This window comes from Panthera uncia, chromosome X, assembly GCF_023721935.1.
Source record: "Panthera uncia isolate 11264 chromosome X, Puncia_PCG_1.0, whole genome shotgun sequence".
Lineage (NCBI taxonomy): Eukaryota > Metazoa > Chordata > Mammalia > Carnivora > Felidae > Panthera > Panthera uncia.
The window spans coordinates 9,650,076-9,668,918 of record NC_064817.1 but is presented as its reverse complement, the minus strand read 5'-3'; the positions used below and the strand labels follow the sequence as shown (position 1 = coordinate 9,668,918).

The 18,843-nt window shown below is 50.5% G+C and overlaps 1 protein-coding gene across 3 annotated transcripts in view; it reads left to right on the top strand.

The window, feature by feature from the left end:
* Positions 1 to 18,843, top strand: part of GPM6B (glycoprotein M6B) — a 147,575-nt gene that overhangs the window by 110,816 nt on the left and 17,916 nt on the right. For 2 of the 3 annotated variants that reach the window (XM_049643464.1, XM_049643465.1), the window contains exon 2: positions 4,895 to 5,014. The exons of the other annotated variant lie outside the window; for it this stretch is intronic. In XM_049643464.1, the coding sequence (XP_049499421.1) occupies positions 4,895 to 5,014 (120 nt within the window). The remainder of the gene's footprint in view (positions 1 to 4,894; positions 5,015 to 18,843) is intronic. 3 annotated transcript variants of the gene reach the window in all.

Sequence of the window (18,843 nt, the reverse complement as noted above, 5' to 3'; positions counted from 1 at the left end):
AAGCGGGTCTTGTCAGATGGACGTAAGGAATGCCAGGTTATTACAAATAACCGTTTTTACATTGGAAGCATTAAATTAAATCCAAGTATGAGGACTGAGTAAACAGAATCGCTGAAATGGAATAAGTAGAGGAAATGAATAAGACAGAATCAAAGACACTAGATCATGGGCCTCAATAATGAAGACAGGGAGAGCTATGTTTCTATTTATTTCTGTGGAGTATTACTTGATATCAATTCATTTGTGAAGACCAGCGCATCTGGAATTGCTGGGAGCACTCAATCAAGGGGCAGAAAAACAATCGAATCAATTGCCGTATTGTGCAGAAAAAAAATCTGTGATGCAAATTCTTTGATTACGTGTAGGAAATTGGAGTCTGCGGAAACAATTAGAGTCGGGCTAGTTAAGCGCTGGGAATCACGGCTGAAATGATTTTGAGAGTCCCACACCTCAGACCACCTAGGAAGGAAAACGCAGCGAATCGGAAATGATGCGTAATTAACAACAAATTCTAGGACGTAAAGCAGAGTGAGGCACGAATCCGGATTGCTGGCTTGCGTAGAAAATGAACGCATCCATTTAAATGTTTTGATCGCATCGATGTAATGCCTTACGTGTCTCGGTTTGGTTTTTGTTGCTTTAATTTAAGCGCGTACCCTTTGGGCCCTCTTCCTTTTTGTCTGGGAAGAGAAGCACTCTTATAGAATATATGGCCTGCGTGCTAAAGTCCCCGAGGGACACATTTGACACGTTACACTCTTCGTGGTGATCTATAAATGATTAGATTTTGAGATCTTTTTTTCTTGACATTTAATTATATGAATATGGTACAGAGAAAGTTTTAGGTGCAGTTTTCCCCTTTTAAGAACCTGCCAAGGAGGACGTTTGAAGACAGGGTGTCTGGGGAGTAGGCTGTAGAGAAAAGCAGGCTTTATTATTTTTATTTTTTATTTTTTTAGACAACTTAAGGGCGGAGAAGATCTCAGCCATGTGGTGCATCTCCTGCTTTTATATTGTCGTTTCCATGGGCATATTTTTCAAGCCTTGGCCTTGCAATTTCACCAGAAAAAGAATTCTGACCCATTTCTGGAAATTCCACATTTGCCTTCCTTGAAATTGAGTGGAAATCTTGCGGTTCAGGTTGTAATGTGACAAATTGCCCTTTCCTGTTACTTGAGACTACGAGTCAATGTAAATAATCCTGGTAAAGTGACTTGTTAGCAGTGATGCACCTGAGAACATCACTGTGAGCAGGTAGCCAGCGAGCGTCCCCCCACAGGAAATTCTCCCTTCCTGGGACTGGCGCTGAATTAGATTGTTCCAGAGACACCCTCTTGCTTTTTTCTCCTTGGAACCAAATGTACAACCCCGTGAGATGGTTGGCCAGGAAGAGGGGTGGCTGTGGGACAGACGAAGAAGGTGACGCACACTGGCTTTTAAGCAACGGAGGCTGCAGTCTGTGCTTCACAAATGGACCTGGTGGTTCATTCATTTGTTGATTTATTCACTTAATAACATCCTCCTTTGAAACATCGCTCGTCTTCTGTCCTCCCAGCTCACGTCAGAGAAGGGTGCTAAGTCATCTTAGGGACCATTATGTGTCCTAGAGTCTTGGTTTTCATCATAATTTTGCCGATCGGTGGCAGATTAAATAGCAGGCAACAGTACCAGGGAGGAGAACTTTTCATCCTTAGCCAGCCCAGTGATGTTTCTTTTCAAAAAAAAAAAAAGAAAAAAGAAAAAGAAAGAAAGAAAACATATAGAGGGAAAATAAAGTCCTTTCCTCTTCTGGAGGCTGATTTGATTGATTGCATTAACTTCTTTCTGTATTCAAGCCTTACTGGCCATGTACCATATCCGGGGTCAGCACGCTTCATCCATAAAGGTCCAGAGAGTAAATATTTTAGGCTTTGTAGGCCACACGGTCTCTGCCGTAGCTACTCAAATCTACCACTGTAGCATGAAACAGCCATGGATAGTAAACCAATAAATGTGGCTATGTTCCAATAAAACTTTATTTACAAAAACAGGTGGCTGTCGTTTGCTGACCTCCGCCATATTTTGTAGTGTGGTTGTAGCTTTCCTTGACTATTTTAAATAATACCTAAAAATGAAGGATGACAGAGCTTTCAAAGACCTTGCCTAGGGACTGTGGTCTTTCTAGGAAGCTCAGTCTTTGTCCCTTAGTTGCTTCCAGTGATAATTTCGTAGATGCTTAGAAAAGATACCAGTCTGCAGTTCAGTTATTCAGCCTTGTCGCATAAATCAATCACATTATCTAAGTACATTGAAAAAAAAAAAAAAGAGCACAAGTCATTGTTTTGTTTTCCTTTCCTCAATTGCCCATTGTTTGTTTCATACCCACCTTTGGTGACAACCAGCCACGGTTGTGACTATCGCCATCAGCCACAACCGCTCCCGTCAGCCCCAACTATACATTGTGTCTCAGATGTCACAGTCTTTCGTGTGCTTCTTCAACAATCTAGAGTGATCTCCTGCCCATCTCGATCTTCTACTCTCTAAGGGGAACGTTTGCAGCCTCCCCTCCGTAGGCCAGAAGCCAGGATCTCCCTGGCGTGTGGGTATATATTCCCAACTCTTGCCAATTGCCTGGCATCGACGGTGTTGTAATAGGCCATTCACACAGACGCTTCTCCTTGCGATCCCGTGACCCCCTTCCAAGGCCGGGGACCCTGTCCTTTTAAGCAAAAAAACGTATACCGTGCTCTTTGCAATTTTAGAACTAGTTTGATGTTAAATGTCGTTAAGTTTGGCTCACATGTACAAAAGAGACATGATTTTCTTTTCTTCCATATCTAAAGATTTACTGTTGGAGAAAGGCCTTCCCAGAAGTATTGGAAAAAAGCCATCCACTTGCTGATCCTGTCTCCACATCTGCTGGGGCGGTAGTATTTTTATGCTGAATTCAGCGTGTCTGGCGTGGCCGCCATGTTTTTGCTCAGGAAACACAAACTTAGGGCACAGAGGTTCAGGGAATTGCATGGCCTGGCTTGGGTGAGGTCAGTGTGCTGGGCGGCCCGGAGGTCCATTTCTGGACCCACGGGGTCCCAGGGTGCTGCCTCGCTTTCAGCCAAATAACTCATTCATTTATTTGTAGGCGCCTACTGTGTGTTGGGCATGGAGAGAGAAATTTTTTTAGAGGACGACGAAGCATTTTTCTGGTCAAAAGTGATCGAACTACTTGGGATCGTCTTGCTTGAGGTCGATGCGAAGGGCTCACAGACACTTGACCTGCCTCTGGTTCTTTCCACCAGCCCCACTGGGTTTCTTTGCTCTTGGAGTATGTAGCACAACCCACATCTGAGCGGAAAGCTCCTGAGCAGTAAGGCAAGAGTCTAAACCCAGGGAAAGTGGAGAGTTAAGTCCTTTTCAGAGCCCTGAAATCACCTCAGGAGCTTGGGACCTGAGACGTTTCTTTCGGAGGCACAGAAGCACGACTCACCTCCATGTGGACCTCAGAAAACCTCTTGTTGAGCTAACCACTGCCTCGGCAAGAGTGGAAGCTTGTAGCAAATGCAGAGGCCACGCAGCAGGGTAATCTGGCGGTTTCACACGTGTCCCCTCTCTAGTCCGATGGCCCGGGTTCATTCCCAGGCTCCTTCACCCCTGGCTGCATGTTCGTGGGCACGTGACTTCCCTTCTCCCCATCCTCGGTTTCTCCATTTATAAAGACAGAGTAATAAGAGTACTGATTTCATAGGATGGCTGTGGCAGATAGCAGACCTTGGATTATTGAGGTAACAGGTGCAGCGTGCTTTACACGATGGCGGTGCATCACGAGCACCGCGCATGCGAGCTGCCCTCCCCATTATTGACAACACAAACAGTGGCACGTAGTTTCATCGTGAGTTCTGATCTTGCCCTAGCACCATTTTCCCCCTAAAATGTCTTCAAATGTCTCTGAAAAGACAATTCTGTTTTACCTTGAAGCCACCTTTCTTTAAATTGTTTTTTTTTTTTTAATGTTTATTGAGAGAGCGCATAAGCAGGGGAGGGGCAGAGAGAGAGGGAGACAGAGGATCCGAAGCAGGCTCTGTGCTGACAGCAGAGAGCCCGTTGTGGGGTTCGAACTCACGAACCTTGAGATCATGACCAGAGCTGAAGTTGGACGCTCGACCGACTGAGCCACCGAGGCGCCCCCAAAAAGGCTTCCTTTAAAACACCACCTAGAAAAGCCTCCCCTTCCCGGTCGGAAAGAACCTTGAGAGTTTTCGGAGATCATGCCGGGTGCAGCCGGGGTCTCGTCCAGGCTTTGTGAGGTCTTGAGCGCACCCGGTCGGGCGGGCTTGGTTGCCTCATCACGTGGCCGTCTGCTCAGGCCTTACCCCCAGCACTCGCAGGGGCCAAATGGAGCATTCTAACCTGATCTTCTGATGGAATAATTGCCCACGTCAACATCAGAATCATTTTTTATCCTTAACTGTCTGTGGCACCCCACAGGGCGTAATCCCTCGAGAGGTTTTGCGGGATTCTCAGACAGAAACCGGCCAGAGCTGTCCTCATGAGCTGTTAGGGGTTTCAAGGTTGTGATTCAACTAAGAGTTGCCAGCAGCCTACTCTGTGTCAGGAATAGTGTCTGTCCAAAGTGAGCCTTTTGGGGGTGGGCGGCGGGGGGCGGGGGGGGCAATGGCAACAGTAAGGGAGGAGAAAGGCAATTTTGCGGAGCTGTGCAAACTTCAAGAACGGAGGAGCCTCCCCACGGTCTCGATTCATCCTGCCTGGTTGATGAGACGGTACGGAAAGGTTGCATTTCAGTAGCTTTTTTTGAAAAGACGCCCCGTTTCCTTTTAACTCTATGGTGACAGAATAAATGCTGATAAATAATCTTTGCCAGAGATAGAGACACTGACTCTTTGCCACCTGAAATTGGCAGTGAACAGCAGAGCTGAAATGGAAATTGGCAGGTACCACTGGATGTACCCAGGCTCAAAGAACCACCAGTATCATCCCGTGCCAACCCTGGGGGACAGGGCTAGCCCCTTGAGCAGTCCAGGTAAATACAGCCTCGGGGTGAATCTAATAGCAAGTCAACTGTTACCCTTAATATTTGTGATGGCATTTTCAGTGTGGTGATATTTCATGTTGTGTTTGATGCGTTAATTTGTTCCCAGGGGCGCGGGTGGCATTGGCCCTTTAAAATTTTTGTCATCATCTTTTGTTTTTCTCTCCTCCTCTCCATTCCACCCCATCTTTTGCCTCTTTCTTCTCCCTCCTTCCCCTGTCCTCGCCCTCCCCTCCTCTTCTCAAAGGGAGCAGTGTGCAATGACATAAACCTTTGGGTTACCTCCGAAATTTCCAATGTCTGAACCCATAAGGGGCGGGGGGGGGGGCGGGGCGAGGTCTGTGGCACGTGTGTCCTCCATGGCACCAAGACCGGGGCCAGGACGCTCCAGGAGCCTTGGCTCCGAGAGTACCATGAGGGTCCCCCGTGGGCCTCCTGGCCCCACTGCTTTGGAGCGCTCTGTCTGAACATCAGTCATTGTCTCTGACAAGGAAAAATGCAAGCCCGTGACACGAGGATCGGATAACTGTGTGCTCGATCCCATCAGGTAGGTCTGTTGGGCCTGGTTTCCCATTTCCTTGCTCTCAAGGAACGCTAGTCTTGCAGAACTGCAAGGTGCCAGGTTGGAGGGACACGTGGGGGTCCAGAAGCAGGGAGAACAGTGAGCGGTGTGAACACCCGCCCTCCGTGTCCCCAAAGTCTACACAGGTCTTACTAACCCAGCTCGGTCGGCTAAAACTCCCGTGACTTCAAGTTACTTAAGACGTGGATCAAAAGGGACGGTGGTGGATCAGATCAACCCGACAACAGTCGTCTTTGTCCTCCCAAGTCCTTGCGCCGCGTGTTTCTTCGGGAACCCGTCAGGAGCCACAGGGTGGGGTCTCCAACTGGAGAAGGAGCAGCCCTGACGTAGAGTGTAAGACACGCATTGAGTTACGGAGTCGTAACGCCTCTAGTTAATTGAATAGAACTTTTTTGTTTGAAACCTAACTCGTGGCTTCAGGTTAATTAACACGAAACGTGACATTGGGTTTAATTGTACATCTTGAATTACGCATTCCTTATTCTGACATGTGACTGTCAGGCACCAGCTGTGTGTGTGTGTGTGTGTGTGTGTGTGTGTGTGGATGTGTGCACGCGCGTGCGCACTCGCAGTGCCAGTTAGGAAGAGCGGGCAAGAAGTCACGTCAGACGTTTGTTCTTCTAGATCCTTTAAAGAATGGAGAGGGTTCTGGGATCTTGATTTAAGAATTCCCGTTAGACGGTTTGTGAGATCGAGCCCCGCGACTGGCTCTGCACTGACAGTGCAGAGCCTGCTTGGGATTCTCTGTCTCCCTCTCTCTCTGCATGCGCCTCTCTCTCTCTCTCTCTCTCTCTCTCTCTCAAAATAAAGAAATATTTTAAAAAGTGCTGTCAGACATGATATATCCATAGCGGAATGCTACTCAGCAGTAAGATGGGATAAATGTTGATATACGACAACATGGATGAATCTCAGAAACATGCTAAGTACAAGAAGCCAGATGTAAGCGACCAACTCTTGTCTGATTCCATTTATGTTAAGTTTCCAGAATTGGCGAATGCAGAGAGACAGAAGGTGGGTTCGTGTTTGCCGGAGGCTGGAGGAGAGGGGGAGTGGGCAGCAGCTGAGGATTTGGGGAGTCACGGGAATGTTTTAAAGTTACGCTCTACTGATGGCTGTACAACTCTGTGAATTCACTCAGAGCCGTTGAATTGTGCACTTAAGACAGGCGACTTGTGTAGGTGAACTGTATCTATCTCAAACTCTTGTTAAAAAGCCACCCCCAACCCAGCACCGTGAGATGCGCACAGGGCACGGGGGGAGGGGGGGGAGGGGGGCGGGAGGGGGTGTATTTGGGTAGATAACTGGGTGCACACCCCGTGTGCTGCACGCTGTTCCAGCGAGGCCTGGGCGCTCCCACAGGCCCAGCACGCTCGTCTCCCTAGAGAGCCCAAGTCTGGCACGTGGATCCTGTGAACAGTCGCTCGCCCGTTCAGGTCAGATTTGGTCACCAAGTTCAGATCGGAACAGGTCTTGTGGCCAGATGAGCCACACAAGAACCCCAAGTCCTTCGCTTTCGGGGTTTGGGAGATTCTGGAACAGTACGATGAAACGTGTCGAACTCTTGATAGTGTCCCGTCGCTGGTGGCACTTAACAGGTGAGAATTCCGTGAACAGGCAGGCTCTCATCTAAGCAGGAGGAAACTGAACTCGGTGTAGAGAATCATCTTCCCAGACCCTGTGACGGCCTTTCCCCGCACGCAGTTTTCCCTTTTTGTGTACTGGCTAAAATAATTGGAACAAATACGCCTCTGTGGCACCCACACCGGGCACCGTGCGTGGCCGGAGCCAGCCGCGCAGACCTTACGCGGCAAGGTACGAAGAAGGCAGCTGGGGCCCCGGAGTGAGGGGACCGAGCCCAGCCACGTTAGCGCCTTCCCAGTTGCTTGGAGATTTCGTTGGCTCTTAAATCATCGCAGTTGCCGTTCTGTACTTAGATCCCAAACCAGATGGTGTGAGGGAAAAAATAGAGATTTCCATATGGCTCTGGTGGGTTTTTTTTTTTTTCCGGAGTTCTCGTTGGGGGCGGGGGGGGGGGGGGGGGGGTTTGAGAGAGGCTGAGCAGATCTTTGCCAAAGGAAGACGCCTCTCCCACCTACGCAGCTCTTAGAGCCGTGACCCCTCTCCCTCCTAACCCCAACTCGCTTATTCCCCTTTAGAAAAGTCCAAGTGGTTCCCCTTTGCTTTGCAAACCTTGATCCTTTGATGTTCCTCGTTTCTGGCGTAACTTCCCAGTAGAATTACATTTTGGGGACTTGGATGACTAACCTTTGCCATCGGTTTCTTTTTTCTTCTTTTTCATCTCGTAACTGCTTTGGCCAGGTGATATCCACATGTTCTCCAGGCCGGCGGGAAATCCGAGGGTGGTGGCCGCATGGACCATCCCTGGTGATGCTGCCCGGGGGCCTGGGCTGGTGGCAGTAGAAGGAATACTCAATGACGCGCCTGCCTTCGATGGAATGTCGTGCTTGACGTGTAGGGAATACTCGAGGCTGCCGTTGCCATGTGTGCGATGGCAGGCTTCAGAGTGGGGTCTGAGAGGAGGGAAATCGTCTGCTAGAAAAGGGTGATCTGTGGACCCGCAGAATTGGCATCACCTGGAAGCTTATGACAAATGCAGTCACAGGCCCCAGTCTAAACCTGCCGGCTCACGATTTGCATTTCAACAAGACTTCCAGATGGTTCCATCGCACATTAAGGTTGAGAAGCACTAATTTCTTTTTTTTTTTAATTGACTTCCTTTTAGATGTTTGTTTATTTTAAGAGAGAGAGAGCAAGCAAGCAGGGCAGGGGCAGAGAGGGGGGAGAGAAAATCCCGAGCAGGCTGCACGCTGTCGGCGCAGAACCTGACGCGGGGGGCTCGATCCCACGAACTACGGTTTCAGCCTACAGCGAGAGTCGGATGCTCGACCGAGCGAGTCACCCAGGCGCCCCAAGAGAAGCAATAATTTAGAGGAAGGCTCAGAGTAAGAAGGGAGAACTGGGAAGGAATCGAAGGGATTTTATCCTCAAGAGATCTAGAAATCTCTCTCTCTGGAAAAGGCTGAGAATGGCTTCAGGGAGTCCTTCCCTCTGTGTTTATGGAGATGTGGTCATTAAGGCACGGATTCCTGGCTCCTTGCAGGGACAGTGGCCTTTGATCTCTCACTCCTTTGTTGAAACTCTTGCTGAAGGAGAGTGGGGGAGGGGCAGGGAAAGCTGGAAAGGTTTGTTTCCTTGCGGCCAAGAGAGGGCGAGGAGAAGGTTACCGGGAGCTTGGGAGAAATTCTCAAATGTCCCTCCTCACCTTCTTGAATACAGTCCGGCGACTTGCAGGAGGCTGGTCCTTCACCGCTATCAGCAGGTGGACCAGGGATGACTCCTCAGCCTTCCGTCTGATAGCCGAGCAGCAGGACCGCCCCCTCTGCCCATCACCGCTTCCCTCTCTGCCTGGCTCCCCGCTCCAAACTGTTCTGATACTTGGTTTCAGACAGCCGGCCGTAGATCGTTCTGGAAGTGGAGAGAGAGAGCCCTCTCACGTAGGAACTACTCACTCTGGAGGGTATGGGGAGAGCGTGGGTGGGGGGGAATGTGGGTGTTGCTCTGAGAGTCGAGCAGGAAGCCCCCGTGCCGGGAAGTGCCATCGGGTGTGGGTCGCTGTGGGGTGTCGCTCTTTCCTAACCTGGGGCTGTCAGGCCGCCAAATGTGGGGTCTTCACTGAATACCCTTGAACCATATTTCAAGGGGGGAAAAGAACCTTAATCTTTTTTGCGGACACCGTCGAGGCTCTGCAGTTGGGTGTCCCCTGTAACCCGCGGTGTGGTCGTGCTGCTTGCTGGACTCCGAAGGCCGGGCCTCCCTGTTCGCGAGAGTCTGGTTGGCGAAGCCTTCTTCCTTCACACGGCCCAGTCCGAGGGCTTCCGGTAAGTCACGGTGTTTCCGCTGAAGCAGAGGCTAACAGTGGACGCAGCGTAAGTGTATTACAGCTTAGGTTCATGCTATAATTTTCTTTTCATGTTTAGTTTTGAGAGACAGAGCATGAGCAGGGGAGAGGCAGAGAGAGAGGGAGACACAGAATCCGAAGCAGGCTCCAGGCTCTGAGCTGTCGGCACAGAGCCCGACGCGGGGCTCGAACCCACGAACCGTGAGATCACGACCTGAGCTGGAGTCGGACACCCAACCGACTGAGCCACCCAGGCGCCCTTCACTTATTCCATTTTCAAATCACCTGCGTGCATCTTCACCAAAAAAATGTGCCATATACGGCAGTTAACGATTTTATGGCATATTTACCAAAGACTATGATTATGTCAGCCAAATATATATAATTTCTTGTTCGTGACTGTTCTTTTTTTTGTCAGCTATGTTCTTAGCCTGTGATTAGCGCCTGATTATGTAACCGCGCTCAGAGGCGGCAAACGAACGGAGCCGAGACGCAAAGCAGATCGATCACTATTGAATGTTGGTCTGGGGCTTTCTGTCCAACACCTCTGGTTTTAGGGACACCGACGTGGATTACTCAAAGCAGTGATTCTCAGTCTTTTCGACACAGTGACATCTGGTCTCGGCTTCCTTTACGACACCCCTCGTGTGCTGTGTTTTCTGTTGAGAGTTAACGAAACTGGATTGTGTCTTGAGACCCTTTGCCACCCTTAGAGCGAACGGGAGATACTGCGAAGTGGTTGGGACGGAGCTGAAGTTTGCTGCTGGAGACTCGAGGCTGCCCCCCCCCCCCACCCCCTAGGCTGTGTCCTTTCGGGCATCCCTTCTGCTCGCTCACAAATAAGCCACCCACACCCACGCGTTGCCACGTCTGTCAGAAGCTTATATAAAATGGCTTTTGTGCTAAACAGAAAGCTCTGGGTGTCAGAGAGTCATTTAGGTGGGATGAGGCTTTCTCTGACGATCATCATGCCTGCATTTTATCTGGAATCTTCTGTGGACAGTGCTTCCCCCCCCCCCACCCCCCAGGAATAACTCTTGTGGTAAAACGTCAGAACCAGCCACACCCGTTCACGTTCAGATTGTCCGTGGCTGCTTTTCTGCCACAACAACAGAATTGAGTGGTTGTAACCCCATGCCCCTGCACGGCCAGAAATATTTGCTGTCTGGCCCTTTACGGGGGGGGGGGGGGGGGGGGAAATCCTGCCAACCCCTGACTTAAAGTACTTGCATTCTTAGCCCACGTTGCAAAATTAATCTACTTAGGGGAGGCAGCACCCAAGTGATTTGCTAATCACTCCCTTTCCTGAGATCTTCAAACTCCCTCTCCTTCTTCTCTCCAGCCCCCAAAATTCTTGCTCCCCGAGGGGATCCGCCGTTCACAGGCTTTAGGCTAAAGCCCAGCCCTGTTTCAGAGAGTACCATGGCTCTTTCTGGAAGCTCAGCCTCTCTGGTCTCTTTCAAGTCCTTCTCTGAGCTGTTTCCTTCTGCACCATCCCGAGATGCATCTGCCTCGGGGTGCGTCCCGGGAAGTTGGTATGTTTTAATCAGTGCCCTCTGCGGTTGGAGCGACACTGCTGTACTCCCAGAGGGTCATAACCTTGGTGAGGAGAATAGCTCCTCGTTATACCACCTTTGGCAGAGGATCATATCAGTTCAGAAAACACCTTTCTGAAGAAAATGGCAACTTGAAACCCAGAGGCAACTTGTATACGTGCTTACCATCAAGATGCCCCACACCAGATCGCCACATCCTCAGCAGACGGTGCTACTGAATCTGACGTGAACGCCTCTTGACGTTTTTATGTCGTCATGGCATCTTTCCGTACTTACTAACGTGTGAAAGGATTCTGCTGTAGAGCTGTGGTTCTCTTCTGTTGCATGGCAAATTAGCCTTGAACTTAGCCGGTAGAAGCAACATATATTCTCTCAGTTTCTGTAGCTCGGGAGTCTGGGCTTGGCTCAGCGGCCTCTGGGTCTCTAACGAGGCCGCCACGCAAGGGTTGGCCGAGGCCGCAGTCTCATCTGAAGGCCCGACCGTGGAAGAATCCACTTCCCAGCTTGCTGCTGTGCTCGTTGGCAGGACTCGGTCCCTCGCAGACAGTTGGCCCAAGACCTCTCTTGGTCCTTCGCCACGCGGGCTTTCCCGTGGCTCCTTCGTGACACGGCAGGCGGCTTCATTAGAGCAAGTGAGTGGAGGAGGGCGAAGGTGCTAGCAAGACAGAAGTTCTGGTCTTTGGAAACCTCATCAGGGAAGCAAGTCCCTAGGTCCCTCCCGCCCGCCCGCGGGGAGAGGGAATTACACAGGCGTGTGAAGATCAGGGATCTTTGGGCGTGTCTTAGGAGGCCGCCTGCCACACGCCGTAAAAAGCACATCCTTCATCCCCTCTAGCTAGAGCAAGGTCTTCTCTCCTGATGGCAATTGCCCTTTCACTTCCCTGTCACCGAGTGGTGGTTGTGGCTCCTGCCTTTTGCTGTTAGTCCTTAGCTCCCCAAGAGGATTCACAGCCTTTCGAATTTTCTGGCATCTTTTGTAAAAAAAAAAATCAGACTTGAGAAGCAGGTCTTTTTACTGTTTCAAAGGTATAATTGACATGCGTAATAAAGTGCATACATTTAAAGTGGCCTACTTGATAAGTGTGACGTACGAATGTGCCAGTGAAACCAGCAGCACAAGGCAGATGGTGACACATCCATGGAGCTGCAGGGGTCCCGGGGTCCCTTCGTTAGCCCTCCACGTAACCGCTGATTTGCTTTCCGTCTCTCCGGATTAGTTTGCATTCTCGGGAATGGCCCTTATGACGATTTGTTTGCATAAATTCTTTCACTGTTTCTCGCCAAGCCATTCCTATAAAATGTGGTGTGATGTTGACTGTGTTAAGTAATAATTCAACTGAGTAAATTTTAAAGATCTAATTGGTTTTGTTAAATGATTCACGAATCCATTGGTGCATCCCGTCTAGCAAGTAGAGGGGCTCTGAATATTTGTTCAAACTGGAAGGTTTCCACAGACAGAGGGTGGAGGGCAGGAAAGTTTTAGCCGAAGAGAAGCATTGTTCCAGTCAAGGCCCCTCTCCCTTAGTGGGGAAAAGCAAGGGGTCTTACCATGCGGAGGACCTCATCTTTCTTCAGGGGATGGAGAAGGCCCCTGTGGCAGACTCTCTGGTGCGGGGCTGACTGAAAAAGTTCCAGACTGAGCGGTTAAGACTGCATTCCTGGGAGAGATTGAAACAGCACTTAGGCTAGGTATTAAGCCCCTGGTTTGAGGACTTGGCCTAAGTGACGCCATTTTGGGCCTGGTGTTTCCTTATTAAAAGCTGCTTAATGGTTCCAATCCCTGTCCGGTTTTCATCCTTCCTGCCTCTGTTGAACACGCGCTGTGCCCTCTGATTAAAGGCCTATCCTGCCCCGACCCACCGGGGGAGGGGCTGCTCTGCACCCCCTCCAGTCCTGCCTACACAGCTGGCTGGATGAATTTCTTACAAGCATCTCTCGGGCCGCGTCACTGGCCTGCTCCCAAACCTGCCTTCTGTCCCCGCTGCCTGCAAAGTGAGGCACACGAGGCCTGGGGGGCTGGCTGGGAGGCCTCCCGCAGAAGGGCCCCACCTCCCTTCCCGCCTTCTTCCCCGATGCTGCCGTGGTGTCCTCACATCCTGAGCTCTCCCACGCGCCCCTCGTCCCCTTGGGCCTGCTCTCCTCCCGACATGCTTGTCCACCTGTCCTAACCACAGGATCTGCTTGTTCCTCAAGGCCTGTCTACACTTCTGCCGCCCCCCCCACCGCCACCCCCCCATCGCCCTTTCCTTATCTGTCCCTACCTCACTCCCGGTGTCCCTTCTTAAATGATTTCTCGTGTGTTTATGTCCCCCAGGCCACCCTTCCGCGGCCGCGCAGGGCCGGCCTAGTGCCTCTCACACAGCAGCGATCCGCCGGGAATGCACAGATGCTCTCGCCCCGACGGTCCGGGAGGTCGACCGCTGCTATAGCTCACTGTTGTGGGGAGTTCTCCAGTTTCTTGAACGCCCTGCCGATCTCCCTGCTTTTCACATCTGTGTCATCTGAACTTAGAGCTCGCTTCCCCTACTCTGTGTCCACTTCCCCAGTGATGCACCCCCACACCTAGAAACTAGGCACAGAGCACACGTGCGATCTTTAGGAAAACCAGAGCCGGTTCCCGCGAGGGGCCAAGGAAGAGACCGGCAAGTGTCTGCTTCTTGACTTTGTTGATTCTTTTGCATCATTCAAAATAGTTTCAACATTCTTAGCATCGTACAGTCGGACTTTTATGTCGGTGACTCTAAGAAGGTCGAGAGAGAACCGGGGGGGGGGGGTGCAAATGGTCATTCGAGTGATTTGCCGTTTAGTGCTTTATCAGGAAGCCCCCCCTCCCGCACCCATTGACTTACACTGTTAAAAATAACAGACCCCAAAAAAGCTTTGGTGATGTGGGTTATGTCTCTAAATAGTTTCTGTATTAGAAATTATACCCCATTTATTATTAAATGGACATACTTATTTAAAATAACAACAACAGGGGCGCCTGGGTGGCGCAGTCGGTTAAGCGTCCGACTTCAGCCAGGTCACGATCTCATGGTCCGTGAGTTCGAGCCCCGCGTCAGGCTCTGGGCTGATGGCTCGGAGCCTGGAGCCTGTTTCCGATTCTGTGTCTCCCTCTCTAGACTCTGTCCCTCCCCCGTTCATGCTCTGTCTCTCTCTGTCCCAAAAATCAATAAACGTTGAAAAAAATTAAAAAAAAAAAAAAATAACAACAACAAACCCAGGACGTGTTAACGTAAATAGTGTTTAGGAAAGAGAAGTACTTTTCAAAACAAAGTAAAATTTCAGGGAGAAGGGTCCTATTGTGTTAGATTTTTGCACATTTCCTTACTCTCTGCTCTCCGTCAGCCAGCTGCGTTTTCCTGTCCGCGTCGGCACTCATCCAGAGGCATCTTGGATAACTAGCTTTGGTTGAAAAACTTGGTCTCTTGCAGATATAGTTGGAGACTGGAGGAATGTGTTAATGGCCTTTCCATAATACACCAAAATCCAACCAGGGGGGCGGATTCCTAAAGCTCGTTTGTAATGCGGACTCTGCCGCCATACCTGTGACCTTTTTGTGTTCTGTTCCTTTAAAATCTGTGGCGCTCTCTTGCACTTCGATTGGCTCTGTATTCAGGTGGTCACGTAACGTTGCACGTCGGTCCTGTGGAAAGCATTGGTTCTCTGAGTTGTGCGGGTCTTCCAACTACTGGCACGTTCCGTTGTGCCAGATCAAAGAAGTCTCATTTGTGAATACGGCCACCAAGTCCATCCAGAAGTCTTTGAAGCACTGGGAAGCTGGCACTTTGACTACGGCAGGTGCACGTTGCCCACATCGGTTGGCAACAAACGGATTCCGTCAACTGTTTCCTTTGACAGGACAGGCTAGTGCACTCGGATCTTTTTTTGAGACAATTTCTGCCAGACACCCAAGTCTTAGTAACTATGGTTTGTCAGTCACTAATTCAAGACAAAGGGATGCTCAAAAACCAAAAAAAAAGGGTGCTAGTTCAGCTCGCAACTCCATTCCACGAGAACTTTTCCTCAAGACAGCAGTCACACGTTGTGCTTTCTGCCCCTGCCCCCCAAAGTTGCGTCGCACAGACCATTCAAAAGGTGTAAAAACACACCTTAGTGCTATTGATGAAAAGAGTTTTAATCTGGCAGACCCCCTGAAAGAGTCCCCGGGTCTCCCAGGGCCTTGGTCCCCGCCTACCCCCCCCCACCCCGGTTCCGGTTCCCCCTTACGCAGAATAGAATGTCCTGGGGAGTGGGTGACAAATGCAGAAGGAAAGAAGGAACCGCCTCTCTCCCCAGACCTACAGGAATCTGCATTTTTAACGAGATCCCCAGGGAATTTCTAGGCACATTCAAGTTTGAGAGGCCCCACTGTTTAACAGGGCTCTGCAAACTTTTCCCGTAAGGGACCAGATGGTAAATATCTGTGGCAACAACTCAGCTCTGCCTTTGCAGCTTGAAAATAGCCACACACAGTCCGTCAACTGATGCATGTGGCTGTGTTCCCATCAAACTTTATTTATGCACACAGAAATTTGAATTTCATATACTTGCGTCGTGAAAAAAAAAAATAATATGAGACAATGTGATTCTTTGACATCTAAAAAGTCATTTAGAAATGTGAAAAAAAAAAAACAAAACATTATTAGTTCCCAGGCCACAGGAAGAGCAGTGTGGCCCATGGGCCATGGTTTGCTGCCTCTTTCTCTGTGACATTTATTCCTTAGCTTGGATGCTCATTGAAATCAGTTGAGGAGCTTTTTTGTGCGTGTCCTTAAAAAAGAGAAAACCTCAGGGCACCTGGGTGGCTCAGTCGGTTGAGGGTCCGACTTGGGCTCAGGTCACGATCTCAAGGTTCGTGAGTTCGAGCCCTACGTCGGGCTCTGTGCTGACAGCTGGGAGCCTGGAGCCTGCTTCGGATTCTGTGTGTCCCTCTCTCTGCACCTCTCCTGCTTGCATTCTTTCTCTCTCCAAAAAACAAAACAAAACAAAACAAAAAACATAAAAAAATAAAAAGACAAAAACCTAGTTCCTGAGTCCCACCTTCAGAAATAATGATTTCATGGGTCGGTGGTGAAGTCTGGGCATCAGGGCTTTAAAATGCTCTTCAGACCATTCTAACTTGCAGCAAAATTTGAGAACTTCTGCTCTATGTTTTTAAAACAAAGTTTAAGGCTTTAAAAAAAATTTTTTTTAATGATTTATTTTTGAGAGAGACAGAGCATGAGCAGGGGAGGGGCAGAAAGAGGGAGAGAAAGAATCCGAAGCAAGCTCTGAGTTGTCAGCACAGAGCCTGACATGGGGCTCGAACCCGTGAACCGCGAGATCATGACCTGAGCCCAAGTCAGACCCCCAACCACTGGCTAAGCCACCCAGGGGCCCCCTAGACTTTTTTGTTTTTAATGGTAGAATCTGTCGCAGACCGCGACGGCTCTTGTAACCTTTGAGCCGGGTGGTCTCCCCCTTGGCGCTATTGACGTCTTATGCCCCGTCATCCTCTGTCGCGTGTCCGTGCGCACGTGTGCGGTGGGAGGGTGGCGCACTGCGACGTAGGGGTTCAGCACCGTTCCTGGCTCCTACCTACAACGTGTCAAAGGTGTACTCCGGGTTGCAATGACTGAAAACCTCTCCACCCCCTGCCATCAGGCCCCCGGAGGACAAAAGCGTCCCTACCGGAAAACCACCGATCTCAACAACGGATACTTTTTGTTCCTGCGATCTTGATTTCCCCACCTTGGCCCTGGTGACATCTGGCACTACTGAGGACAACCAAAAATAGCTCCAGGCGGTGCTGAATGTCCCCCAGGGGACACAGCCACCCCCTGTTGAGAACCGCTGATCAGGCCATTTCAGAACGAGGGTGGCCTCTGTCTGCTGACATTCAGTGTTGTTTCTCTGAAGTAGGATTCTGTCTGCCTCCATTTTCCGGTTGCCTGTTGTTTCAAAGTTGCAAACCTTGGTTAATTCCTTCCATTTTTTGGCTCATTGGAAACCAGTAAAGTAGCAGGGAAGGCGGAGCTTAGAGGGCCTGGGGTGTGTGTGTGTGTGAGAGAGTCTGTGTTGCGCACGCGCTTGCTCTTGCACACGCTCTCTCTCTCTCACTCATTCCCTGGGGAAGAATCTGAGCCCTTGTTCCTGCCGTCCCTCTTTCTGAGCCAGCATTAAATCTGCAGCCAGGATCACAGACGACTCGGGGCAAATCACTGGGCTCTTATGAACTCAGCCATGGCAACGGCCATCCGCAAGCCCGGGGACAAAACGTGTTTTATTCTGTTGTTCTGCACAAAAGGTTCTAGAGACGCTGGAGACAAAATGGCCATTGAGAGTCAGAGGCACTGATGCGTATTTTTTTTTTTCCCCCTACTATGTGGTTTATATTTAAACTGTCTTAGGCTAACGCACACTGGAGTCTTTGTGTGAATCAAATTCTAAAAACCTCTTTGGCCAGAGCCTGGTTAAATGAAGGCTTAAGACGTTATTAACCTAACAGAGGTTTGGGGGGGGGGGGGGGGGGTTGGAGAGAGGCACCGACAATCACTAGTAAAATGTGCTAGAAACCCTAGCTTTGATTTTTTTGGTTTTGGTTTTGTCCCCCCCCCCCCCCTTTTTACATGAGCCGATCACAGTCATCACAAAATGCTTTCCTTGCTTTTTCTGGTGCGCGTTGAACCCAACGTCACGGCCGGTTTGAAGCCTGGGAAAACTTAGTCCGTGCATTTACAGGAACGTCCAAGAGAAGCAGGCACCTCCCTCGGCGGCGCTCCTCGGTCCTCTGATTCGGAGAAGGCGCTCCCGTTGTACTCTTTGGAAGGCCGGCCGAGCAACTTGGAACATTTTGTTTTGCTTCCTTGCAGACCCTGGAACTTGCGTTTGATTGGCGGGTGGCTAGAGTGTTCTGGCCGGGTCCGGTGGGCCGCCTCTTAGGGAGAAATCCCCCAACACGGACGGCGCACAAAAGCGGGACGCACCCCCCCCCCCCCCCCGGCATGGGGGAGATGGGACTCTTGGCACAAGTGGGCTCCTCGGACTTGCCTGCGCACAGATCACCTGGGGGCTTGCTGATCGGGGGTGGGGGTGGGGTGAGAGCCTGTGTTTCTCCCCGGCTCCCTGCTGGGGTTGACCTTGCCCATCCAAGGACCACGCTCTGCAAAGCGCAGGGTCTAAGTTGTTCTCAACCTATAAATGGCGCACTCGGGGCTTTGGTTGGCCTCAGAAAGTTCTCGTTGCCATCCAACAGAAGCCGAAGGCGTCCCTCTTTAGCTCCTTACAGACCCACGAATCCGCTCGCCCACCAGAAAGCCTCCCTTGAGGTGACAAGCAGTCGCCTCAAACTCAGCATGCCTAAAACGGAACTCACGTGTGTTCGAAAAGCCTAGCCCCGTTCTGGTCACGCCTCGCTGGAGGAACAGCGAGGGTTTACGACCCCAACCTGTTCCCTGCGGATAAAAGTGCTCCGTGGCTTCCCCTGATTCGGAGCATCAAGTCCAGAGTCTTTAACGCAGCCTGGAAAGCCCCAAGGGGTCAAGCTCCGACAGACCCCTCCTTGCCTTCCTTCCGCTGCCCTCTCCGGCCTCTCTGTTCTAGCTTCTGTCATCCCTGGGAAAGCGCCCTGCCCTTTTCCACCGTAGAGCTTTTGTTTGCCATCTGCCTGCTTCCTGGAGCCCCCCTCTGGCACCTATCCTTTCCCTTTACCAAATGAGTTCAAATCCACCCTTCGTATTTAGGCTCTGGAAGCCGTCGCTGCGCCCCACCCCAAGCC